We start from the raw sequence: 26601 nt of genomic DNA on the forward strand, positions 1-26601 counted from the left end.
AGGAGGCGGCGCGGCCGGGCGGGACGCGGGCTGGACAGCGGCTCTGCGGCCCGAGGCTGGGGCTGAGGCTGGGGCTGAGGCTGCGCCCGGCGCGGCGGCCACTGCCGGAAGCGCGTCTGCGCGGCGGGGGCGGGCACCGGAAATGAGCGCGCTCCGGGCCCACGGCGAAAGCGGTCCCCCTCCGTGCCGCGCAAGGCCGCCCTGCTCCGTGGCCGCTCTGGGGGACCCCTCGAGAGGCGCCGCGCCAGCCAGTCCGGCGGCCGGGGGAAGCAGATTCGCCACCGCCGCCGCCGCCGCCCCGGGAAGCGGCCGAGAGGCTCGGAACCTTAGGCGCGGGCGCGGAACCTTAGGCGCGGGCGCGCAGGTTTCCCACGGGCCCGTGTGGCAGCCACACCGGGCCGAGAATGGCCGCGGGGCCGTCCCCGGCCGAGCCTCTGGCCGCGCCCGAGCCCGGGGAGGCCTTCAAGAGGCCCTGCCTGCCCGCGGCGCCGACCGTGCGGGGCGCAGCCCCCGGCGCCCACCCTCCCGGCGCCGAGGACGTGACGGCGGCCCCCGACGCCGGGGACCCTGACGCCGCCGCGGCCCGGCCGGAGCTCGGGGAGCCGGAGAGCGGCCCCGAGGGGCAGCCGCCCGCCCCCGCCGCCCGCCCGCCTCCTCCCCTCCCTCCCCCTCCTGCTCCTCCCGGCGGCGCGGCCCGCGCCCCTCCCTACCGAGAGCCGCCGTGGGCCAGCCCGGCCGCGGCGCCCTACAGCCTGGAGACGCTGAAGGGCGGCACGGTGCTGGGCACGCGGGCGCTGGGCGGGGCGAGCCGCTGCCTGTTCGGGAGGCTGCCCGGCTGCGACGTGAGTCTGGAGCACCCCTCGGTGTCGCGGCACCACGCCGTGCTGCAGCACGGGGCGGCCCCGCCGGGCGCGGGGGGCGGCGGCGGGCCCGGCTTCTACCTCTACGACCTGGGCAGCACCCACGGCACGTTCCTCAACAAGACCCGCGTCCCGCCGCGCACCTACTGCCGCGTCCACGTGGGCCATGTCCTGCGCTTCGGCGGCAGCACCAGGCTCTTCGTCCTGCAAGTAAGGAGGAAAAACGAAGCCGAAAAACGCTCCGGGGATGGGAGTCGCGGGGTGTCCGGGGCCCTTGCCTCGAGCCCCTGTTGGGGCTTGGCCGAGGCCAGAGGAGACGCGAGGGGAGGGACCCGGCCCCGGGCCTTGCCGAGCCCCCCCCCCCCCGGAAAGGGACTTGAGGTTGCCGGGCACACCCTCCTTTCTCTAAACGGAGCCCGTCGTCGGCTTTGACTTCAGGGACCGGAGGAAGACCGGGAGGCCGAGTCCGAGTTGACCGTCACCCAGCTGAAAGAAATGCGCAGACAGCAGCAGATGATGCTGGAGAAGAAGATGCTAGGAGACGATTCGGATGAAGAGATGGACACGGAGTCCACGGAAAGGAAGAGAGCCCCCAGTGGTCCAGAGGACGAGATGGGGTGCACCTGGGGAATGGGTATGTCAGTGTTTCGGGGGCCTTTCCTCTCTCACCAGACAACTCTGCAAGATTCTTGGGGATCTGTAGGAGAAACACGATTTGTTTCCCAAATGACCTAAACCCAGAGTGAGAGGTTAATTTTTCTGATGTTTAAAAAGTGGACTCAGAAGCACTGAAGATTTCTTGTGTCTTATAGTATACTCCCTTGATCAAAACTGCTCCTCAGCATAACTAGTTTACTATGTTTATCGCTTAAATATATGCATTTAGGAACTGGAGAGAGTGCAGCAGCCTTGCTCGCGCCCCACCTGGTCGACCCCTGGCATTCCATAAAGCTCCTTAAGCACTGCCAGGAGTAATTCCAGAGTGCAGAACCAGGAGTAACACCTGAACATCACCAGGTGTGACCCCAAAACGGCATATGTACACATATATGTATGTGTGTGTGTTTTTATATATTTATATTAAGAACTGGCCCTGATTATTGCATTCAAGCAAAGAGAATGGTATTCAATTTATGTAGCTCCTCAGATTATTTTTGTATTTTGTTTCGGTTTCAGAAATATCTAATTAAAGCTGGTCTGTTTGGGTAAGGGAATGTGTGTTCACAAAAGGCAGTGGGGCTCTATCTCTCGAACCGCCGAACCGCTGGCATTCAGTAGTCTCTCGCCACTTCCCCCACCCCGGGGAGGCTGATGGGATGGGCAGGCGAAGGAAGGAATGAGGGCCAGGCTGGTCGGTGTCAATTGCAGTTTATTTCAATCCCTGTTCCCCTTCTGCTTCTGTCTTTCAGTCCCTCTCGCTCTCACTTCTGACTCTGACCCTTACTTCTGACTCTGGCTCTCACTTGCTTTGTGCTCTTTCTTTCCCCTGCTTCTGGCTCTGATGACTCCCTGATTCTCTTTCGCCTTGTGCTCTGCTTCTGTGTCTTTTACCCCTAGTTTTCCTACAGCCTTAGCTTATATAGCAATCTCATAGGGTGGTGACACAAAGGAGGTTCAGAACATTAACAAATCAGCAAAGAGGGGTAAGAACACTCCTCAAGGACAAAATCTCATCTAAGGAGATTACTCCTGATTACTAGGAAATCTGCTCAAGGGTGGGACCCAAACAAGGGTGTGCCGCTTTCTTCTCTCCTCAGCTAGTAATCCACTTAAATAATTGTAGTAAATCCACTTCTAATATTTCTAGCAATGTCATTCTGTATGAATACAGTAAGAGATATAAACTTAAAGTTTGGTTCTTCCTGGGGACATCTTACTATACATCCCAGACCACAGTCCTTGGGCCAGGGTCCTAGTCTCGTTGTTACCTTTCGATCATGACAGCATTTGTCCATAATCATGCCCTCAACTTGTAGTTGAGTATTGTGGCGCTTTGGCCTGGCCCATTTCGATGCCAAGGTAGCTCACAGTTTGCCCTGGGTCCATTCCGTCCCTCGTTGGGACCCTGTTTTTGGGGTGCTAGGAACTAAGGGCAACTGAGTCAAAAAAGCAGATGCCCAGTAATAAATATTATTGGAGTCAATCAACTCCCAAGTTACAAAGCATAATATTAACTGTCTTCCTGTGTCGATTCAGAAAGGACATTACTTGAAGGTAAACTGTGCAAAAAGACACTAACTTACAATACAAGTTCAGAGTCCTTAGAAGAATCTGATCTTATAAGCTAACAGAATCTGATTAGGGAAAAGGTGATTAACTATTTGGGAAGGAGGGTACAGAGAAGAGTTTACAGATAAAGAAATAGTAGTGACTTGGGAGCACTGTGATGGGTATAACCAGGTAAACCTAAGTTCTCTGCAGCAAGACTGAAAGGACAAAACCCATGTTCTCCTACAAGGGAATACCTTGAATTTTTCAAAACACCAGGCATTTGGGAGGATGTGTTTAGGAGAAAGAATATTAAAAAAAAAAAATTGAAAATGGTCTTAATAGTTTGTTGGGAAGATAAATGTAGTGCAAAATGTGTCTTATGCTAAATGCCAAATGAAAACCAGAAATGAGTGTGCCTGTCTGAGGGTTCAGGAAAGGGAACAGCCACTAAAGATTTAGACCTCTGCCGTTTGGGGTGAGGTAGGCATTCGTCAGATGTGGTTATCGCGTGATTCTAGGCCATATTAATGCTTCCCATAAATGTAAAATACATACTGGATCTTAAATTTGAAATGTAATACCTCAAAGACTTAGTTTGGAAAAAAAAGTTAAAATACCTCACTCAATATTTTTATGTTGATTATGTGGTAACTATTAAATTTCCTTTAATGTGGTTCCTAGGAAATATAAAATTACATTCGTGGCTTTCATTTATTTCTGTTGGACAGCATTGACATATCTTGGAGAAAGTTAAAATTTATAGGAAGGAGTATTTAAGAAAGAAAAGTTGCCTCTAGGAAACCCAGTATTGGGAAAGTTACTCAGAGAGCTCAGGATTGATGATACTAAGAGTTTAAAGGTGTGGACCAGTCTGTTGGGCAGATATGAGAAGTACTGGGAATTGTAGACCATAATTGAGAGAATGAGAATGCCAAGCTGAGGAACTTGAGGTGTTTTTCATGTATAATGAAGGTAATTCTGCTTAAAAATAAATAGTGATGGAGGTTGGCACAGAGTGATAGTAACGCAGGTAGGGGCGCTTGCCTTGCATGTGACGGACCTAGGTTTGATCCCTGCACCCCATGTGGTCTCCCAAACCTGCAAGAGTGATCAGTTCAGTGCCAGGGGTAAGTTCTTAGCATGGTCAGGTGTGGCCCCAAAACAAAAAAAGTCGTGATGGAGGAACAAACCCAAGGTGTCTTAAAAACAAATTTAGCTTGTCACACAGCTTAGAAAACTATAAGATACTCATTCATACCATGGTTTGTGGTATGTGGTTTTGTGGTGGTTCTTCTTCCCCTGGCCCTTACTTTGCTTTCACCTTTGGTAGTGGAATCTGCGCAGCCTAAAAGACAGGATATATCATCCCCTTAGTTCCTCCTTATGTCTGATTGTCTTTCTCTTTCCTGTATTCTCTAGGAGAAGATGCTGTAGAGGATGAGGCTGAGGAGAACCCCATTGTCTTAGAGTTTCAGCAGGAAAGGGAGGCTTTTTACATAAAGGATCCAAAAAAGGCTCTGCAGGGATTTTTTGACCGAGAAGGTAAGTCAGCAGATTCTGACCCTGCCAGTAAGATGTACCCGCAAGTCTAGATGTATCTGCTCTCCTCCACGGCAGTTCTTGCCTATGCTTAGTTACTTCAGAAACTAGTAATGGTTTTGTTTTTCTTTTTGTTGTGGAGAAAGGGAAATAGTTTTCGTGGATTAAGCTACATATCAAAAGATTCTGGACTTGGTAATGGGGAAATTGAGACACTGTTTTCTTTTTACTGTTTTTTTCTCCCCTTCTTTCCCTTAGTTTCTGTTGTTGCAGTAGCCAGGTGGGACCAGCCTCTGATGATCAGGGTTGAAACTACAGAGGATTAAGCAGACAGGAAGACAGAAGGAAAAGCATGGGATCTGGGGCTTGTGGCCTCATGGGCTGAGAGCCTGACTGTTCTTGATGTATTTATTCCTTTGATGCCATAAACTTTACCAGAGAACAACATTTTTGGATCATGACTTCGCTGCCCTTTTAGCAGGGCTAAGATCTATTAACATATGGAGGGTCTTGGGACAGGTTCGTTGTGGGCTTATCCAAAGGGGTTATTTCCTGGAGGAAAACAAATAGAAATCCGCAGTCCTGAGACCCTTGTCTGGTTTTTGGTGCCAGTTTTCTGTCGTTCAGTGTCCTGTTTTTGCCCTTTCTGTCTTTTTTCTTGTTCTGTCTACCTGAGTCCTCGTTCCCAAGAGCCAGGGTCACACATGCTTGCTTATGGTCCTCTCTCACCTGGCCACAGTACTTGCCAGAGGTCACAGACTTGACTTCTGGTTCTTGCACTTTTGCTCACTGAAGGTTGCTTCAGTTGAGTGGCACTTGAGTATCTCATGCATTCTTAACAGTGCTCACCGGTGAGTGCTGTGGTGTTCACAGTGCCCACCGGGGACTGCACTGCCAGCCTCCAGTGCTCACAACACTTCCCAGGAGTCACCGTGTACTGGTGTCAGGGATCCCAGACAGCAGAGTTGCCAGAACTAGACTTGCAGCCTGGGAGGCCAGAGGCACCAGAGAGCAAACTTGTGGCCTTTGACTTGCCAGGCCGCTGCCTTTAGCAACTGGATCTTCTCCCAGGGCCCAGGCGGCTCCTCATTTGTTGTTTGTAATTCCGAAGATTGTTTCTTTTTTGCATCTTCCAAGTTGTAGTGCCCAGCGGGCTGGGCCAGGGCCACTCCGCTTCATGCTTGTCCTGGCTCTGTGTCCCTACAGGGTGGGGACTCAGAGACTCATGCACTCCGGCCATATGCTCTAGCCTCCGAGTTACCTCCCTGTTTTCATTTAAATTTGCTGTTCTCTCCTCAAGTTCATTGTGATTTTATTATCATCCTCTAACCCCGAGAGGTGAGAAGTGAGTTGCTTTGAAGCGTAATAGGGCGGTAGCAGCTTGATGCTTTTCCCTAGCCCTTGCTCTTTGCCCTCTGTAGCAATCAGTACTTTTCCAGATGCTGTTTAAATTGTTTTGTCTTTTTTTTTTCCCTCACAGGAGAAGAATTAGAATATGAGTTCGATGAGCAGGGACATAGCACTTGGCTCTGCAGAGTGAGGTATGGCCTTTCCTCGTTTGGACCATTTCTGGAGAGATTTTGGGTTTGATTAATGCTGATAGATAAACCCAGAGAGTAGCTTTAGCCTTAGTTTTTAGGCTCTTCCTGAATGGGGGTCTTGAGAGTTAAGTGACGCACTGCTGGGACGGGAGGGGAAGGCAGAGAGGAGGGAGGGAACGATGGAATCGAGAGGCTGAGAGAAAGAGCCCACTGTGTTCACAGCATGGCAGTTCCCCTCAGGCTGCGTTCCAACTCCTCCAAACCAATGCAGGTTGCCTGTGGATGATTCAACTGGAAAACAGCTGGTGGCTGAAGCCATTCACTCAGGAAAGAAGAAAGAAGCGATGATGCAGTGCTCGCTGGAAGCCTGTCGGATCCTCGATACTCTGGGGCTGCTGCGGCAAGAAGCAGGTGAGTGCGTGGGAACATGTTTTATTTGTTGATTTAAAAAAATTTTTTTAAAGAAGAAGAAAGGGCCAGAGTGATCGCTGAGCATGTGTTTTCCGAGTAGGAGGCCCAGACACTGCAAGGGCCTCCAAGCACTGCTGAGCAATGCCAGGGTGATCTGAGAGAGAAAGGGGTGGGGGGAGAGATGGAGGGAAGGGAGGCGGGGAAAGAAGGTTGGGAGGGAAGGAAGAAAGGAAAGATGGAAGGACAGAAAGAAAGACAAAGGCAGAAAGAGCAGAGAAAGGAAGGAAGGAAGTTTTTACTTACGCTCCTCAGGGTCACAGACTTCAGTTGTGCTGCGGGTGAGGTTTGCAGGGGTTGGGGCCACACCTGGCAGTACTCAGGCTACTCCTGGCTCTGTGCTCAGGGGCCATACACAGTGCCAGAAATCAACCCAGGTCATCCATCCGCATGCCAGACAAGTGCCTTAATCTCTTTGCTACCATTCAGACCCTCCATCTTTTATTTGAAAACTTATTTAATTAAAATTTACTTTGTTTACCCCTAGTTTCTCGAAAAAGGAAGACCAAGAACTGGGAAGATGAAGATTTTTATGACAGTGATGATGATACATTTCTAGATAGGACTGGTCTAGTTGAAAAGAAGCGTTTGAATCGCATGAAGAAGGCCGGGAAGATTGATGAAAAGCCTGAAACCTTTGAGTCATTGGCAAGTCTTATTTATATAAGTAGCTGTTGGACTTTAAATAATGCATTATCTTGTTAAAAAAAAAATGGGGCCAGGGCAATAGCTCAAAGGGCTAGTGTGCTTTACATATAGGAGATCCAGATTCAGGGTTCAGTACCCACAGCACACCTCAAAAAAGTCCCTAAGCACCAAGTCCAGGAGTAGCACACCAGGTGTGGCACACATAAAAAAATGTAACCAGGTGATGCTCATAGGGTTTTTCCTGGGTCTGCACTCAGGAATCATTCCTGGCAGTACTCAGAGGACGATATGGGATGCCGGGGATTGAACCAGGGTTGGCTGAGTGCAAAGCAAACGCCCTACCCAATGTACCGTCTCTCCAGTCCCTGTTTTAGTGATTTTTAAAAGATTAGCATTTGGATAACCTTTGTGGTTCCTAAGTTAGATTGGTGTTCACTCATCTGCTTGACATCTGCCTCCCTCTAACCTTGTTACATTATTGGCACATTATCCATCCCATGGGGGAAAAAAATAGTTTTAGGTGGGAGAGTTAGTACAGGAATTAAAGCATTTCCTTTGCCTGTGGCTGATCTCAGTCCCCAGCTCTGCATATGGTCCCCTGAGCACCACCAGGATCAAACCCTGAGTACCACTGAATGTATTTTACCCTACCCCAAAAATATCACTGTATCACTGTCATCCCATTTTTCATCAATTTGCTTGAGTGGACACCAGTAACGTCTCTGTTATACTCAGCCTGAGATTTTATTTATCTATTTTTAATTTCTTTTTATCATTAGTGAATCACTGTGAGGTACAGTTACAGACTTACAAACTTTCGTGCTTGCATTTCAGTCATACAATGGTCGAGTGCCCATACCTTCACCAGTGCCCATTTTCTACCACCAATGGTCCCAGCATCCCTCTCACCACCCCCACCCTGCCTCTATGGCAGGGCATTCCCTTTTGCTCTCTCTCTTTCTCTCTTTGGGTGTTGTGGTTTGCAGTAGAGGTATTAAGTGGCCATCATGTTTAGTCTATAGCCTACTTTTAACCCACATCACCTATCCCGAATGTGCCCTCCCGGCACCCTTTACTTGGTGGTCCCTTCTCTATATGAGCTGCCTTTTCCACCAGCATGTGAGGCCAGCTTCTAAGCTGTGGAGTAATCCTCCTGGTACTAATCTCTACTATTCTTGGGTGTTAGTCTCCCATTCTGTTACTTTATATTCCACAAACGAGTGCAGTCTTTCTGTGTCTGTCCCTCTCTTTCTGACTTATTTCACTTAACATGATACTTTCCATGTTGATCCACCTATATGCAAATTTCATGACTTCATCTTTTCTAACAGCTGCATAGTATTCCATTGTGTAGATGTACCAAAGTTTCTTTAACCAATCATCTGTTCTCAGGTACTCGGGTTTTTTCCAGATTCTGGCTATTGTGAACAGTGCTGCACTGAACATATAGGTGCAGATGTCACTATTACTGTACTTTTTTGCATCTCTGGGATATATTCCTAGAAGTGATATTTCTGGGTCAAATGGGAGCTCAGTTTCTAATTCTTTGAGAAGCTTCCATACTATTTTCCAGAAGGTCAGCCCTGAGATTTTAGCAGCCTCTCCTTACTCGTCTTTTCCAGCTCTTCAGGGTTAGGGGAATGAGACCTATTTTCCAGAAACTAGTCAGTCACACCCAGAGGCTGCCCCCAGCGCCATGTAATCCCATCAATGGCTAACATCCAGAGAGTATAAAACCAAGCTCCCGGAAGAGAGCGACGCAGCCTCTTGCCCCAAGACAGTGTGGCCACGAGACATCTAATAGCCTAGTTCTCCCTCTTGGAGAACCTGACAAGCTACCAAGAGTCTATTGCCCACTTGGGAGAGCCTGGCAAGCTCCCCGTGGCATATTCATATCCAAATTACAGTAACAGATATGTACATACCTCTTGGAAATACTGGCAAGCTACCGAGAATATCCTGCCCGCACGGCAGAGCCTGGCAAGCTGCCCATGGTATATTTGATATGCCCAAAACAGTAACAATAAGTCTCATTCCCCTGACCCCAAAAATAGTACCTTTTAAATCTGATACTGATGTATAACTTTTTGTGATCCGTAAAGTGGGGGTCTTTTTGTTTTGGGTTTTTTTTTTTTTAAGTTGTTTTTGTTTTTGTATTTTCAGGCCACACAAAACAGTGCTCAATGCTTACTCCTGGTTCTGCACTCAGGGATCACTCCTGGCAGAGCATAGGGAACCATTTGGGGTGCCAGGGATTGAACCCTAGTTGGCCGCATGCAAAGCAAGCACCCTACCTGCTGTATCCAGCCCTGTGATCTGCAAATTTGATAATAAACAAGTCTCGTCCAAGTTACTGAAGAAAAAGTTGACTTGCTGCTAGAGGCTCTGTTGATTCATTTATGATCATTCTTTGGTTATGATGATACCTCCAAAATGAGAAGGTCAGGGCTCCAAACAGGCACTTTTTTTTTTTTTTTTTTTTTTTGCTTTTTGGTTCACACCTAGTGATGCACAGGGGTTCCTCCTGGCTCTGCACTCAGGAATCACCCCTGGTGGTGCTCAGGGGACCATATGGGATGCTGGGAATTGAACCCAGGTCGGCCACGTGCAAGGCAAACGCCCTACCCGCTGTGCTATTGCTCCAGCCCCCAAACTGGGACATTTTGAAGTAAAATTGACTCTAGGTTTCTGGCCATTCTGAACTGTGAAAGTTATTTTTTGGTGCTCTTCCTGGGCTCCAACCCAGGACCTTGTGCAGGCAAGACATGAGCTTTACATGAGCCACATTCCAGCTTGTTAAAAGAATTTTGAGAAGAGTAGTTTGGTAATAGTCTTAAATTATCATAAAGTGGCAGTGTTCCACTATGTTAAGTAGTATTCAGAGATTAAAACATTACAGAACATATGTCCTTTTCATGGGCCAGTGAAAAATGCCTTTAATGTTATTAAAATGAAGACTGTTCCTAATGTTTATTCTGTCAGTTTTAGAGTTCTTTAATTCAGAAGCTGATTCAGCTAGAATGAAATGAAGAGTGCTAGCTCCATAAGGAGCAATTTAACTGGACTTCTCAATCTTCCTAAAACTTGTCACAAAAGCAGGGATGCGATGACTCAATGGTAAAGCGCTTGCCTTGCAAATTTGAAACCCTGGGGTTGGTCTCTGAAGCCGTGAGCCCTGCATAAACCCCCAGAACTTTCAGATGTGGCCCCGATTTGAACACAAAACAGAGACCAGAGAGATAACATGGGGGTTAAGGTTAAGGTGCTTGCCTGCATGTGACTGACCCTGGTTCTATCCCTGGTACCACGAATGGCCACCGAGCCACCATTGGTCACTACCAATAGTGACCCTGAAGACAGCCAGACCTGAGCACTGCCAGGTGTGGCCTAGAAACAAAACAGAATAAAGAAAGTCCTTTCCTATTATTAGAAGAGCATGAGATTATTACAATTGGCCAGGGATGCTCAGTGTGGTAGGACACTTTCCTTGCATATATGTGACCCACAAAAAGGAAAGAAAAAATAAGAAAGCTATCATATTTCTATTAAATTTTTTTTTTCACGCCTTCATACCTAGCAACATTCTGGTAATTCTTGGGGCCCATCAGAGCTATGCCTAGTAATTCTAGGGGGCCGGGGCACGTGCTAGGCATGTCTTTGACCACTTGAGCCATTTCCCTGGCCCGTACCTAATTTGACTCAGCCAGCAAGGGGAGGTTTGGGGCGGTGTCGCTCCTGATGTTGCTCAGGGGCCCATGTGGTGCCAGGGGTTGAATCTGGGCCTCCCATGTGCATGCAGATTGTGTGTATTCAGTCTGTTGGATCTCTGGTTTAGCCCTATATTTAAAGGACAAAAGCATTTGTCAACTCTGTTAATTTTGGTGTTGCAGGTTGCAAAGTTAAATGATGCTGAAAAGGAACTCTCTGAAATTTCTGAGAAATTAAAAGCCTCCAGCAAAGGTAAGATAATAATTCACTGAACATTTAATGCATGGAACATCTGTCGTATGTTGTCATACAGAGTAGGTATTACCCTTTCTCAGGAGCAACCTGGCATTCTAGAACTAGAAAGAATTTCTAAGCTATGTGAGTTACGTTTGAGTAGGGAGAGAGAGAAGCAGAGCCGTTGGGCAGCGTGAAGTCCTGAGGTCTCCCGGCTGTGGTCTGATTCCTTATTCCTAACATGGGTGTCCTCCGCCCAGCTATGTTATGATCCAATTTCCTAACACGAGGGTGTCCTCCGTCCAGTTATGGTCTCATCCTTATTCCTAACATGGGGGTCTCCTCCATCCGGCTATGGTCTCATCCTTATTCCTAACATGGGGGTGTCCTCTGCCTGGCTATGGTCTGATCCTTATTCCTAGCCTGGGGGGTGTCCTCCTTCCAGCTAGGGTTTGATTGCTTATTCCTAGCATAGAGGTGTCCTCTATCCAGCTCTGTACTCGTGGCTTCTCTGTGGGCGCTTTGGCTGAGGGTTAAGCCGTGGCACTGTCTCTCTCCCTCTCTTATCAGCCCTCTCGGAGTCCCCATCTCAGGACTCCTTGGATGCCTTCATGTCGGAAATGAAGTCTGGGAGTGCCTTGGATGGTGTGTCCCGGAAGAAACTGCACCTGAGAACTTTTGAGCTGAGAAAAGAGCAACAGAGACTGAAGGGACTGATAAAAATTGTAAAGCCTGCAGAGATTCCAGAACTGAAAAAGTAAGTCCTCGTTATCTTCAGAATTTTAAGTAAGAGGTAACATTTTAAATTCTATATCTTTTTAGATAATCAGCCATTATAGAACAGAAACTGATTGTAAAAGACCCTTTAAAGCTTAGAAGGCAAGTGGTTTCATAGAGTAGATGAACCTTGTTTCATTTGTGAGCATAGATTGCTAAGCCTGTTTTGAGCGGAGTTTAGTCCCTGGTATCTCATTTGGTCCCCCAAGCCCCACCAGTCTGAGTGCAGAGCCAGGAGTAAGTCCTGAGCAGTGTTGGGTGTGACCCCCAACACCCCACCACCCACCCCAAAAAAAATGAATTTTGAGAGAAACTATTGCTGTTTCAGAAGATTCTGAAGGTTTTTAATTCATTTTTATTTTTATTTATATTTTTCTTTTTGCTCTTTGGGTCATACCCTGCAATGGTCAGGGGTTGCTCCTGGCTCTTCACTCAGGAATTACCCCTGGCGGTGCTCAGGGACCAAATGGGATGCTGGGAATCGAACCTGGGTCAGCTGCGTATAAAGCGAACGTCCTACCTGCTGTGCTATTGCTCCAGCCCTCATTTTATTTTTTTTATTATTATTATTTTTTTGCATTTTGGGTCACACCTGGCGATGCACAGGGGTTACTCCTGGCTCTGCACTCAGGAATTACCCCTGGGGGTGCTCAGGGGACCATATGGGATGCTGGGAATCGAACCCGGGTCGGCCGCGTGCAAGGCAATTGCCCTACCCGCAGTGCTATTGCTCCAGCCCTCATTTTATTTTTTTTTTATTTTTTTTTCCAGCCCTCATTTTAAATACTTTATAAAAGTGTAATTCCTTTCTTGAAGAGAGGATCGAGCTGAAAAGATAATACAGAGGTTCAGACATTTGATTTTCAGCGACTGACCCCAATTCAGTCCCCAGAATAGCATGTGATATCCTGAGTTTCAGCAAGAGTTAAATCCTGAGTACAGAGGTCGAATTAGCCCCTGAGCACTACCAGGTGTGGCCCAAGACCACCTCCCCCCACCTCCAAATAAGTCAAATAAAAGAGGAGAAATAATAATACCCTTAAAGTTTATTGTTAACTTTGATTTGGTGGAAATTATTAGAAAAGATTAATCCAAATTTGTAGGCATCTAGAAGATTGTTGAATTTTTTTTTAATTATTTTTATGATGTTGAAGATTAGATGTAGGACCTCCATACATTGAGGCAACTGCCTTACCACTGAGATAGGTCTATGGCCTCTGAGTTTTGAGAAAAAATAACTGGTGGAGCGGCCGAAGTGATAGTCCAGCAGGTTGGTGTTTGCCTTGCATGAAGCCAACCCATGTTCGATCCCTGGCATACCATACGGAGTAATTCCTGAGTGCAGAGCCAGGAGTAACCCACCCCTGAGCACTGCCAGGTGTGACCCCAAGGCAAAAACAAAAGATTGTTTTGTTGTGTGTGGCCTCAGTACCTGCCCACGTTTAATAGGTTGTTGTAGAAATAGCCCCCTGAGCACACTCCAGGGGGCATCTCAGGAAGTGCTGCTTCTGGACGAAGTCACTCTTGGTGAAGCAAATAGTTGCATTGGGTTTCTTAATTTCTTCAATCTACCATGTTCAGAACATAATCCTATGTGTTATTAAAATCAGATAAAATTGTGGGCCAGGGAGATGGCTCAGAGGACTTGCTTGCATGTCGGAGCCCTGTGTTCCTTGCCCATGACTACATGGTCCCCTGAGCACTGTCAGGAAGGTCCCTGAGCACCAGCAGGTGGGACACCCCCTACCACCACAGAGCTGGAGCTGTAGCACAGCAGGGAGGGCATTTGCCTTGCATACGGCCAACCCACGTTCAGTTCCCATCATCCCATATAGTCCCCCGGGCACCGCCAGGGGTAATTTCTGAGCGCGGAGTCAGGAGTAACCCCTGAGCACATGGTTTCCTAGTCCCTTGCCTCCCTCACACCTTTTTGTTTTTGTTTCGGGGGGCCAGATTCCCAGCTCATTGCTGGGGGTTTGCTCCTAGTAGTGCCCAAGGGATTGGGCAGTATCAGGGACGGAATCTGGGCCTCCCACATGTGGTCCAGCCCTCTGAACTACCCCCACAGCCACCTTTCTCTGTGTGCGAGTGTGTCCAGGGCTGTTGTCTGTGGCTTAAGTATAAACTCCAAATAAGATAAATAAATAGGTACAGATACAAAGGTATATATAGATAGATCTATGTCTGTCTATATCTCTCTATATATCTATGTTTTCCCCCCTTTTGTTGCTGTTGCAGTGGCCAGGGTCACACACTTTTGGTTGTGGTGGTCTCTGGGGCCACGCTGCGGATCCTCTTTAGAGGCTGATAGAAAGTGGGGCTCTACACTGTGGCTGTCTCCTGCTTTTTTGGTGGGATGGAATTGAGCTCCTGTAGTTCTCTGTTCCAGTAACCTTCATCTTGTGACATTTATGAGTGTGGGTCCTTAGCAGTCTGTGTTGCAGATAGAAGACTAAGCCGGTACCTCGTCTGGACAGCACCTTGTGGCCCTGTGTTTCTGTGGCAGTCAGCAGCAGCACTGTGCAGACTGCTGGCCAGAACATTCATTTGTGGAAATCATAGGTGTTCATTTCATCTGTGGAAATGTTTTGCAAATGGTTCCCTTATTGGTATTGTGTTTTTAGGTACAACGTTGGAATTGATGTATATGATCATTCTGTCTTCTAGAACTGACAGTATGACTCCAGGGGCAGAAAACAAAGCTAAAAAGCTTACATTGCCACTGTTCGGTGCCATGAAAGGAGGAAGCAAATTCAAATTAAAAACAGGCACAGTAGGGGTAAGTTGGGAATCAGGGTATTAAACTCAGCTTTGGAGGATCTTGGGCACTTTGGTTGTTTTTTGTTTGTTTGTTTGCTTTTTTGGGTCACACTCAGCAATGCTCAGGAGTTACTGGGATTACTCCTGGCTCTGCACCCAGAAATTACTCCAGGCGGTGCTTGGGGGACCACACAGGATGCCGGGGATTAAACCTTTAAAAGCTAAAAGGGTTTTTTGTGTGTTTTAAAATTTCTTATTTTTAGATAAAGTGACATGCATGTAACTACAGTGCCTAAACAAAAGGGGGGGGGGGCAAAAAGGAAAAAGTGCATGCCACAGAGGCAGGCCAGGGGGTGGGAGGGAAGCTGGGGACATTAATGGACACAGGTGAAGGGTCTGAATACTGTTTGCCTGTAACTGTAATTCACAGCTACTCAATACATTTTTTGAAAGTGATTTTTTTGAAGCTCAGATGACTCATAACAAGAAAAATGAAAGGGGGGATGTTAGGCTTGGAGTCGGGGAGATGGATCAATAAGCCGGTGTGTGTGGTGTGCATCTGGGGACTCAGGGTTGAATGCCTAACCACGTTGGGAACAGTTCCTCTGGGAAAATAGGCCTGTGGGCTTGACAGGATCACATTTTTCCACAGACTTGCTGTTAGGCTCTCTTTAATTTGGGATTATCAAGAATTAGTTCATGCCACTGAATTTGTAGGTGACTGATAGGCCAGTGAGAATATCAATCTAGTCATTTTTGATGAATGTTACATTCAGCCAAGAGTCAGCTGTGCATTAAATGCTTTTTTCTTGGTGTGATAGATGTTATAGTGACACAGTCTACTAGCTCTGCTCTGATTTTCCTTGTTTTACTTAATGCAGCACCTTATGACATGAAAATTATTACCTCACAGAGATTAGGAAATAGGGCAAGAGAAGTGAAATGCAAGATCAAACCATCATTCGGTAATTAGATTTGTGGGCAAATCGGATTTTCTGACTCTGGGATATGTGCTGTTTGTATCATCCTCTTAATTCATCACTGCTGTGTGTTTTTTCACTTAATCTGCTTTCCTGATTCATAGTCAACTTTCAAATTGGGTGATTGTGGGGCCAGTGGGTAGGGCATTTGCCTTGCACGCCGTCGACCTGGGTTCAATCCTTGGCACTGCGTATGGTCTCCCAAGTCCCACCAGGAGCGATCCGGGTGTAGGCCCAAGAGTAAGCCCTGAGCACAGCCCTGCATGGCTCCAAACAAAAAGCCTATAAATAAAATAAATTGGGTGATAGTATGTGTTTTTTTTTTAACTAAAAATACTATTTCGGGGACACACCTGCTGGGCTCAGGGTTCTTCCTGGCTTGGTGCTCTGGTCACTCACCGTGGGTCCGGCAGACCCTGCAGTTCTAGGGATTGAACTAGGCCTCCTGCATGCAAAGCTTGTGTTCCAACCTGTTAAGCTTTCTCTCCAACTGTGTTTGTGGGCGTGGGTGAGTGTTTGTATATGTGGGGTATCTTTTGATGTGGTGCCAGATACTGAGCCCAGGTCCCATACATACAGAGCATGCACTTGACCTCCGGCCCCCATCTTGATGAAACTTTTTTTTTTTTTTTTGCTTTTTGGGTCACACCCGGCGATGCACAGGGGTCACTCCTGGCTCATGCACTCAGGAATCACCCCTGGCGGTGCTCAGGGGACTATATGGGATGCTGGGATTCGAACCCGGGTCGGCCGCATGCAAGGCAAACGCCCTACCCGCTGTGCTCTCGCTCCAGCCCCTTGATGAAACTTTTTTTGCTCTTGGGGCCACCCCCAGCAGAGCTCAGGGCTTTCTCCTGACTGCACCCAGCGTTCACTCCAGGCAAGGCTCCCGAGTCCATCTGCAGTGCCAGGGCTGCAGGGCAAGCGTCCTTCTCCTTGTACTATTGTCCCAGCTCCTAGACGGAACTTCTAAAAGTTTATCACCCTACAGAGCTGTTCTGGTTTGCTAGGGTTGCCGTAACAAATGCCCCGAACTGCGCAGCTCGGCACCCAGATCTGTTTCCTCAGTAACCCTAGAGGTTGTAATCCAAGGTCAGGATTGGTTCCTTTGCGCCCTTTTGTCCTCAGCTCCCAGATGACTGCACTCTTCACGCGGTCACCCCTCCGTGCACCTGCGCCCCAGTTGTCTGCTTGTACAACGGTGTCATTCGTATTGGATTGGGATTCTCCCTGATAGCTTCATACTTACTTTAAATGATCTTTTCTCTGGGGCTTGAGTTAGATAAGGCAGTGGGTAAAGTCACTTGGCCTTGCGCGAGGCTCACCGGGGTTCAGTCTCTGGCATCTCGTATGGTCCCGAGTCCCACCAGGAATGATCTGCGAGTGCAGAGTAAAACCTGAGCACTACTAAGCGTGACCCCTGAACAAAAGTCAAATGAATGTGGGCCAGAGAGGTAGTGCAACAGGTAGGGCGCTTGCCTGGCATGTGTGCAGCGCGGGTTCAATGCCCAGCATCTCAGATGGTCCTGAGCCTCGCCCTGCCAGGAGTGAGCCCTGAACGCAGAGTCCTGAGCACTGCCAGGTATGGCTCAAAAAACAAGTGACAGCCTGGAAAAGCTCCACGGCAGAGGCCCCTGGTCCCCTGAGTATCATCAAGCTCAGAACCTGGAGTGGGCCCTTAGCGGTGCAGGGCCTACCCCCAAAACACACATGGAGAAATAAATGAAAAGTGTACACGTCCCTAGGAATGTGTTTCTGACTTACTTTCTAGAAGACTAAGCTTTAGTATTTGAGGACTATTGAGACAGAACTCCTGCAGATGGAACTCAGCTGGAATAAATGCTTTCGCACCAACTGCTTCAAATGTTTCATACTTAATATTCTTTTGACCCTCAAAATTAACAGAGAGTTGTCTTGCGGTTTCATTGACTTAGAGTGAAGTTGCTACTTGCGTTAAGCGCCTGTGGGTTTGCCCACTGAGCGTGGCTAGACCTTGCGCAGGTGGCCCAACCCCCTTACAGAGATGGGTCTCCTTTTCATGATGTATAGTTAACTTCACTCACGCTTCTGTTGCCCTCACAGAAGTTACCCCCCAAGCGTCCAGAACTCCCATCAGCCCTGCTGACAACAAAAGATGAACCTGAAGTGGAAGAGGAGGAGGAAGAGGAAGAGGAGGAAGACCAAGGAAAGGCAGAGACCGAAAGAAGCAGCGTGGAGGCTGGAAGCAGTCGGCCGCAGCAGGAGACAGAGCCCGAAGAAGCAGCGCAGGAAATGTGCCCTCCCGCAGACCATGCCGAAACGGGGACCCACGGTAATGTCCTCCACTTCCTGTGCACTCAGCAGGGCCACTGGGCCCGAGCAGGAGGTTCCAGATCAGCCCCCACTCACTCAGATTTCCCCATCGCTCACACGGGCCTCGCGTGATTATGGCACTGGACTGAACTTCTCAGGAAGCTTCTGCCCTATTTGCCTTTTCTCTGCACCTTGCAGCAAAGCTGGCACATAGTAATTATGTACCTTGGGAACGATTTCATGAGAAATGATGAGAGTTATTTGCAAAAATATTTTTTTCTGACTGGCAAAGTAACTTTTCAGGTCAGGGATGTGGTTCGGCAGTATGAGGTCCTCGGGTCAACCCCTCCTAAGTCACCATAAAGGAACAACACAAAACGGAACCTAATATATATTTTGGAAATTTTAGATCATACATAGAATCCAAGAAAAAAAAAAGTGTGGACCCCACCTGGCAGGATTCAGGGCTGGCTCTGTGCTCAGGGACCACTCCTGGCAGTGCTCAGGGGAGCACATGGGGTGCTGAGGATCGAGCCCGAGTCAGCTTACCCACTTTACCCTCTCGCCAGGCCCCAAGAAAACAGAATTATCTCGAAACTTCCCTTCCAGAGATCAGTGTTTTGTTTTTTTAGTATATTTTTCATGAGTTGCAAGCAATCTTGTCCGGTAGTTTGGCCAGAATTGCTTAGCAAGGTTAGGATGGCACAGGACACGGGTCCCGTGAGGAAGGCCAGGTAAGCCGGCGTTAGGGTCTGGAGAGAGCACGGTGGACTGGGCACACGCTTTGCGTGCCGGAGGCCCATTTGAGCCCCAGTACCACATGGTTACCCCTGACCCCCATCCTCAGAATAGAGCCAGAACTTACCCCTGAGCACTGCCCGATACGGCTTTAAACCCCAAAACCAAACAGAAAACTGGCGTGAGTGTGTGGGCTGAGTAAAGCAGAAATAGCTACTGAGAGCACTCAGACAACTGCAGTCACCTTGATTGCGCAGGAACCACAGATGACTGTTTTCTCATTTGGAGAGGTACATATTGTGTTTGCTTACTTTTTTGTTTACTCGCGGACAAAATATTTGATATTTCCAAAGCGATTCTTAATGCGGCTAGAGAGATGGTACGCAGTAGGGCACTTGCCTTGCTTGCAGCTAATCTGGGTTCAAACTCTGACACCACATACTTCCCTTGAGCGCCACCAGGGGTGATCTCTGAGCATTGCTGTGTGTGGACCCCAAATATAAAACAATAATTAAAAAAAAATAAAGATACTAAAAAAAATGTTTCAATAAAAAAAGAAAATGCTAAGCCACAAAGGAAAAAACAAAACGAGTGAGCAACTGAAACCTAAGTGCGAAAGATTGCAGTTGAGCCTCTCGCTGTAGATGGAAATTAGCTTGGGTCTGGGATGGAGGTCAGTGGAGAGCACTTGCCGTACATGTGAGAGACCCTGAGTTTGATCCCAGATATTAAAAAAAAAATCTTTGCTCAAAGTGTATCAGAGGTAAGTAAAATTTTGTGATTTTTTTTTTTTCAAATATGGGAGCAGAATACACCCTGTACTTCTGGATAAAAACATCTTTTATTCTAAGTCTGATCATTTTTTTGTAAGGGTGGTACATAAACAGACCAGCAGGAAGAAGAACAATAAATACTGTAATTGTTTAGGGACCCGAACAAATCGATGAGCAACGGGATAACAGTGACAGTGACGAACGTAAATAACAGATCTTGGTCCTCATTTCTGATTTTCTTTGTGTTGTTTGTTTTGGGCCACACCCAGCAGTCCTCAGGATTTGCCCCTGGCTGTGCACTCAGCGACCACTCCTGGTGGGGCTCAGGGGACCACATGGGTGCCGGGGGTCACACCCAGGCTGGCCGCGTGCATGGCAGGTGTTCCTCCAGCTTGGGAAGTAGAATTTTCAGGCCAAGGAATATGTACAACTTTTTTTTTTTTTCTTTTTGGGTCACACCCAGCGATGCTCAGGGGTTACTCCTGGCTTTGCACTCAGGAATTACTCCTGGCGGTGCTTGGGGGACCATATGGGATACCGGGGATCGAACCCGGGTCGGCCGCATGCAAGGCGAACGCCCTACCCACTGTGCTATCGCTCTGGCCCCAGGAATATGTACAACTTTAAGAGTTTTTGGTATTGACGAAGAGTTCCCTCAGAGTTTTGGGTTTTTTTTTTTTCTTTTTGGGTCACACCCGGCGATGCACAGGGCTTACTCCTGGCTCTGTACTCAGGAATTACTCCTGGCGGTGCTGGGGGACCATATGGGATGCTGGGAATCGAACCCGGGTTGGCTGCGTGCAAGGCAAACACCCTACCCACTGTGCTATCACTCCAGCCCCAAGTTTTTTGGTTTTTTGATGAAAATTTAGTGGCTGGCTGTTATCTCATGGTTCATTTATTGACAGTTGATTTAAAATTAATTGAAGATACCATTAGTAAAACTGGATGATTAGATACATTTCTTTCTTTCTTTTTGCTTTTGTTTTCTGGATTCTTCACCCCACGTCCAATAATAACAACCTGCTCTGGTGCTGCCCTTTATAGAAAGCCCGTCTCAGCCCCGGCGAACAGAACAGCACAGAGATTACCAGGAGCTTAGGAGAGCAGCTGCACCCCGAGAGGAGCCCTCAGGCAAGTAGTCAGCCGACGCCGGCGGATGCGCCCGGCTGCCAGCTGCGTCCCGGAGGGCGGGAGCTGCTCTGCCCCCAGAGAACAGCCTTTCTGGTACAGGACACCACCCCCAAGTCTGCGGGGGGATGTTCCCAAGCCCCCCAGTGAGTGCCCGAAACCCTGCATGGGACTGACGCCCCATGATCTGCGTTCTGGGTTGGAGCCTGACCCAGGCTGGGTGCGGTAGGAGAGTGATGGTGCCGGCAGCGAAACAGCCGCTCTCACAGCCGACCGTCGTGGGGGTTACAGGAGTGTGGCTCTGCCAGCGTTGCATCGGTGTGATGTTTTTCTCAGGCCGTTAGCCGTGGTGCCCGCTCTTGTGCTCACGGGTCGGGGGTCGTGATGGGAACTGAGGCACAGGATCATGGCTGGGGCTGCTGGGGCGGCCGCGTAGTCTCATGCTCACGGGCTCTCGCCTCCTGCTGGGGTGCTCGCACTTCTTTCAGCGAGGGGCTCGCTGGATGACGTCCCCCCTTTTAAGGGTGCTTGTGCACACCTAGCTGCAGGTGTGACCGGAAGTGGCTTCCAGGGACTGGGGCCGCAGTCTCCAGACTCGAGGAGCAGAGCTGGGGACTAGAGCTGAGGCTCGAGGGCAGCTCAGGGCCCACAGACCCGTCTTCAGTGATTCCTACCCTCTCTTATGACCCTGCTTTGCTGACCTTTCTGTGAAGTAGCTGAGCTCTTTTTCTTTTTCTCTCCTTTTCTCTTAAATTAGCATCAGAGGGTGAAAATGAGGAAATCAAAGATGAAGTGAAGAAAGCTCCTGGGCCAGACAAAGTAAGTACTTCCCTACGGTTGATAACCTTTGCTTCTCTGGGGAAACATGCATCCCCTCACTGTCAGCCACCCTCAGGAGTGACTGAGGAGGCCAGAGTGAGCTGCGCTCCTGAGTCCCTTACCCAACCCTTCTGTACAAGTTTGCCCGATTTTATTTTATTCCTTGTATTTGTGCCCCACCAGCCTGAGCCCAGGGCTTACTCCTGACGGCTCTCAGGGATCACTGCCGGGGCCTTGTGTGTGCTGGGGCTTAAACGAGCCCCTGCCTGCTGTCCTAGCTCCTGGCCCTCTTTTCTTTCTCACTTCTTTGTTTCGGGGCTGTTCCCGGCTTAGTACTAAGGGGTTGCTCACAGCGTTGCAGCAGCTCAGACCTGGCTCCGACCCTTGCGCCATCTCGCCTGCCTCTGCTTCTGCATTTTCCCCTTTGCATTCTCTAACCCCTGTCTAGTATTCCTGTGACTGCTCTCCATCTAGTTGAGAATCTGTCCTCATCCTAGTTCAGTGATCTCTAGCCCAGTCAGCAGAAAGCCCTGCTGGTGCCTGACTGACTAACGTGTTGCTGCTCACAGCAGTGGTTTTCGGCTGCCAGCCTGCAGACCAGCATCACCTGTGGGTGTAGAATGGCAGAAATCCAGGGTGCTGTGAGCCGTACAAAGACAGGTGGAATACATCATCTTGTTTTCTTTATTTTGTTACACGGAAGGCAAAATGCAATGTACTGCATTCTACATCTTGATTTTTTTTTTTTTTGGCCTGTTACGGAAATCACTGGACCAGTGCTTCAGAGCTTCCTGCTCTATGGACATAGCTGTTGAGCCCATTCCTTGTAGGTGGTCACCTGGGGTGTTCATAGTCTTCTGTTTCAGTGGGGCGGTTATGAGTAGCCGTGTGCAATCATTGTGTGTGGGGACAGTAGGCCCAGAATTGGGGTTGCCAGGTTGTATTTGGGTTCCCCAGCCCACCCCCTGACCTGAAGACTCTCGAGCAAGCAGTCTGTTTTCCACAGTTGCTCTTCACTGCAGCGGGAGATCTGGGAAGAACAGTCACAAATTCCCAAGGTCGTTTTCCAGTGGAGTCATATGAGATGTGCTAAGTTCCCCCAGCATCGCTTGTGACAATTTGTAAAATGTCGCTCACCGGGAAACCTATTAGCGACTCAGTGTCAGGCTTCTTACTGGGGGCTGAACAGTGGGCACCGTCTGTTCGTCACTGACCCACTTTCCATTCTCCCGGGGGACAGCAGGTAATCGGCACAACCCGCATTGTTCCTCAGCTCCGTGTGCCACTCTTCCCAGTTCGGGTAGTTCTGGGAACCCTCCCAAAATCCAAATTCCCACATGCAGGCCCAGGGCCAGCCTCCCAGACAAACCTTTCAAAGGATTACAGCCAGGCTCACGGTGTTGACTCTGCATGGAGATCAAAGGCAGATTTCTCTTGGTGGAGGCTGTACGTTTAGGACTCAGGCTTGGGTTAATTGCCTCTTTTATAAAAACATCACATGATTCTCACTGCCTGAAAATCAACTTGCTGAGGTTTTATGGGGGGAAAAATCAAGATTCAGCGGGAGAGCTCCCCACATAGGTTACTTTTGTTAAGATTTGTACTAGAGGAGCTGGAAAGTGAGTAGAGCTGGTAGGGCATTTGCCTTGCAGGTGACCAACCCCTCTTTGACCCCCTGCTTCACATAGAGCCCTCTGAGCACCGCCAGGAGTGATTCCTGCGTGCAGAGCCCCGAGTACCTCATGAGTAATGCCAGGTGTGGCCCAGAAACAAAACAACAAAAATAACTATTGAAACTTGGTGTCTGGGGTGTTAGTACAGTGGGTGGGGTGCAGAGCGAGGGGTAAACCCAGAGCGTGGCTGGTGGTGGCCCGGAAACAAAACTAAAAAACAAGACAAGATCCCTTCTGGAACTGTTCCCCTGTAAATTATTGTTTACTGACAGGTTGGGTGTAGGACTTGTTAGCTAAGACTCTTTTGAGTAAAATACCCTTTTCTGTGTTTTGCAGCTTCCACCAATACTTTCTTCCAAATACCCAGAAGATGACCCGGACTACTGTGTGTGGGTCCCACCTGAAGGTAGAGTGTTCTTGCCATTCTTTGCCTTTAAGATGCATTAATTGATTTGGAGACGGGAGAGGCAGTGGACAGTGCAAGGGCTAAAGCTCTTGCTTTGCATGTGGCTGACCCTGGTTCCACTCCTGGCACTTCATACGGATTCACAAGTACCACCAGAAGGTACCCCTACACACTGCTGACCCCCAAACAAAGACAAACCAAAAAATGATGTACTTGTTCATGTTTATGATAGGTAATACATATTTAAAGCTAAAAAAATAGTTATTTAAGGAGAAGGTTATGAGTATACATTGAAAAGTCTCAATTTGGAAAAACAGGTAGGTTGAAATGTCTAGAGACATTTTAACTAGATCTAATTTGTGGACCTTATTTATTTTTTAATTTTTTTTTTAATTTTTAAAATTTTATTGAATCACCGTGAGATAGTTACAAGCTTTCATGTTTGGGTTACAATCTCACAATAATCAAACACCTATCCTGCCACCAGTGCACATTCCCCACCACCAATATCCCGGGTATACCCCTCCTTTCCCACCCTCCCCCTGCCTCTAAGGCAGACAGTATTCCCCATACTCGCTCTCTACTTTTGGTCATTATAGCTTGCAATACAGACACTGAGAGGTCATCGTGTTTGGGTGGACCTTATTTAGATCCTTAATTCAACAAGGATCTAAATAAGTCGAATAACTGTCCTAAAAAAATTATAAACCAGGGGCTGGAGTGTTAGCACAGCGGGTAGGGCGTTTGCCTTGCACTCGACGGACCCGGGTTCAATTCCCAGCATCCCATATGGTCCCCTGAGCACCGCCAGGAGTAATTCCTGAGTGCAGACCCAAGAATAATCCTTGTGCATTGCCAGGCATGACCCAAAATGCAAAAAAAAAAAAAAAAAAAAAATTATAAACCAGTCTATTATTAATACTATAAAGATATTTGATTTGTTCGAGCAGGTACCAGTAACGTTTCCATTGTGAGACTTGTTACTGTTCTTTTTTTTTTTTTCTTTTTGAGACTTGTTACTGTTTTTGGCATATCGTATATGCCACGAGTAGCTTGCCAGGCTCTGCCATGCGGGCGGAATACTCTATATAGCTTGCTGGGCTCTCCAAGGGGACAGAGGAATTGAACCTGGGTTGGCTGCATGCAAGGCAAACACCCTATCTGCAGTCTGCTGAAAATTCAGGTATGCAGGTTTTGTGGCCAACCCAGGTTCATTCCCCACCCCTCATATGGTCCCTGAGCCTGCCGGAAGTGATCCCTGAGTTTAGAGCCAGGCGTAAGACTTGAGCACCTGAGTATTGACACAACAAAGTGTCATTCATAGGAGAAGTCTTGGCTTTTTGGCCTCGGATGTCAGGTGTTTCTTCCCTTCTGACTTCAGAAAAGTAAGCGTATTTCTTTTTTTATGTTCTGTTCTAGGCCAGAGTGGCGATGGCAGGACCCATCTTAATGACAAATACGGCTATTGACTGCTTCAGAATCCCGAAGGAAGATTTTTGTGGACCATGTGACATGGAGTATCTGGAATACAGTTTTCAATGTTCAGAGACCAGATGATTGTGGAATCTGGTCACTGGCCTTTTCTTCCATGCTCCTTGATTGACCCACCTGAGTCTCCTGACCTGTGTCCTGTTTAACAGTGTTTGTGTATGTATGTACAAATGACCTGTGTATTTTGAGAGTGAGTAAAGTGAGGGGCATGACCCTGATCCAGCGAGCAGATGGTGTGTATGTTCTCGCAGGCGTCAGCTTCTTCCAGAAGCTTCTGTGCTGTGGGGTGCTTTGGGCCACTAGGATTCTGGTACTGCCATCGAGGTGACCCTGGGTGTCCCTGTCATTCTTGAAACCAGAAAGAGGCACAGTGCGGCGTTTCTGCTCGCCCTCCTCCTGCACAAACACTAAGCCTCTCGTTGGGTTTGAGAACCCAATAGCTTAGCGGCACGGGGTGTAGACTCCTCGCACCCCTCTTGGGAAAATTCAGCCCCCCATCACCCTCAGAACCCTCACTCAGATCCTGATTCGTCATCACTCACTCCTCATGTGAAGGCTACATATGGGGCTGTAGGAGGAAAACTGGACGTGTTTTGCATAATATGGGCCTCTCGCCCCTCTGGAGTGGAGAATGGAAGTTCCTGACGGTTCATCTCTGTCACCCCATTGTTATTTTGGCTTTCTGGGTCACACCCAGCGATGTTCATCCTGGCAGTGGTCGGGGGACCGTATGCGATGCCAGGGATTGAACCTGAGTTGGCCGCGTGCAAATGCAGAGACAGATGCCCTCCCCACTGACCCGCTCCAGCCACTCATCACCCTTTCATTAATGCCCAAGAGAAGCCGGGTGGCCAGCACGTGCTTCAGGCCACGGCAGGACCAGAGTCGGAGACTGGGTGAGGGGATAGGTGCTTGCCTGGTGCTGTCCGGGCACAAGCTCGGGCATCATACCTGGGCCCGGCTCTGATGAGGCGGCTCTCAGTGTTTGCAGCCGGCAGGAAGTGCTCTGAGAAGCTTCGTTCCCTGGTGCCGTGGGAAGTCTGGGCTGCCAATGCCCGTCTCTTCCCAGAAACCAGCTGGGCTGCCAGCAGAAACCCTTTGGGACTTCATGTTCGCCATGTGAGAAGTCGAAGAAGTGACAGGAATCTGGGCAGCTTGGTGACAGGCCTAGATGAAAGCAGTGGGCTGGGTCCGAGCCCGATCAGACGTCTTCACGGGTGAAACGTGGGTCCCAGCATCGCTGCATGGAGCGGGCACAGGGTGCTGTATCCTCTCCCCACCTCACGCAACCCTAGAAAGCAACTTGGCCTCCGTCTGCCAGGGTGAAATACAAACGTGTGACCTGAACAGCATGTGATGCAGACCTGAGCGGAAGGGCCGCTAGCGCCTCCAGTTAGTTCCTTTACCAAGCAGGGCGCCTGGAGAGACGGTACGGGAGGTCAGGAGTTGCCTTGCTTCTGGCAGGCCCTGTTTGAATCCCTGGCACTGCGTGTCCCCTGAGCATAACCAAGGATCACTCCTGAGCACCTCCCCGGTGTGCCCTCTGCACCCT

At 48.7% G+C, this 26601-nt stretch overlaps 1 protein-coding gene and 1 non-coding gene across 2 annotated transcripts; both read left to right on the forward strand.

The window, feature by feature from the left end:
• Positions 1 to 368: 368 nt before the first annotated feature.
• Positions 369 to 25275, forward strand: SLC4A1AP (solute carrier family 4 member 1 adaptor protein). The gene is made up of 14 exons (XM_055122869.1): positions 369 to 1070; positions 1299 to 1494; positions 4491 to 4613; positions 6091 to 6151; positions 6423 to 6562; positions 7107 to 7267; positions 11158 to 11227; positions 11780 to 11966; positions 14654 to 14765; positions 17809 to 18037; positions 20577 to 20663; positions 21418 to 21479; positions 23489 to 23558; positions 24978 to 25275. The coding sequence occupies exons 1-14, from the start codon at positions 405 to 407 to the stop codon at positions 25025 to 25027; spliced, it is 2214 nt and encodes a 737-aa protein (XP_054978844.1). The 5' UTR covers positions 369 to 404; the 3' UTR covers positions 25028 to 25275.
• On the forward strand, positions 7669 to 7767 carry LOC129400239 (small nucleolar RNA U13). The gene has a single exon (XR_008627553.1). It is a non-coding gene; the product is annotated as a small nucleolar RNA U13 (small nucleolar RNA).
• Positions 25276 to 26601: the final 1326 nt, after the last annotated feature.

The sequence above is a fragment of the Sorex araneus genome, chromosome X, assembly GCF_027595985.1.
Source record: "Sorex araneus isolate mSorAra2 chromosome X, mSorAra2.pri, whole genome shotgun sequence".
NCBI lineage: Eukaryota > Metazoa > Chordata > Mammalia > Eulipotyphla > Soricidae > Sorex > Sorex araneus.

Bases quoted from the DNA above. Each gene is read 5' to 3' on its own strand.
- SLC4A1AP (XM_055122869.1), top strand. From the start codon at position 405: ATGGCCGCGGGGCCGTCCCCGGCCGAGCCTCTGGCCGCGCCCGAGCCC. The intron at 1,495-4,490 runs GTATGTCAGTGT...TGTATTCTCTAG, and splicing joins GGGGTGCACCTGGGGAATGG to GAGAAGATGCTGTAGAGGAT. The intron at 11,967-14,653 runs GTAAGTCCTCGT...TCTGTCTTCTAG, and splicing joins GAGATTCCAGAACTGAAAAA to AACTGACAGTATGACTCCAG.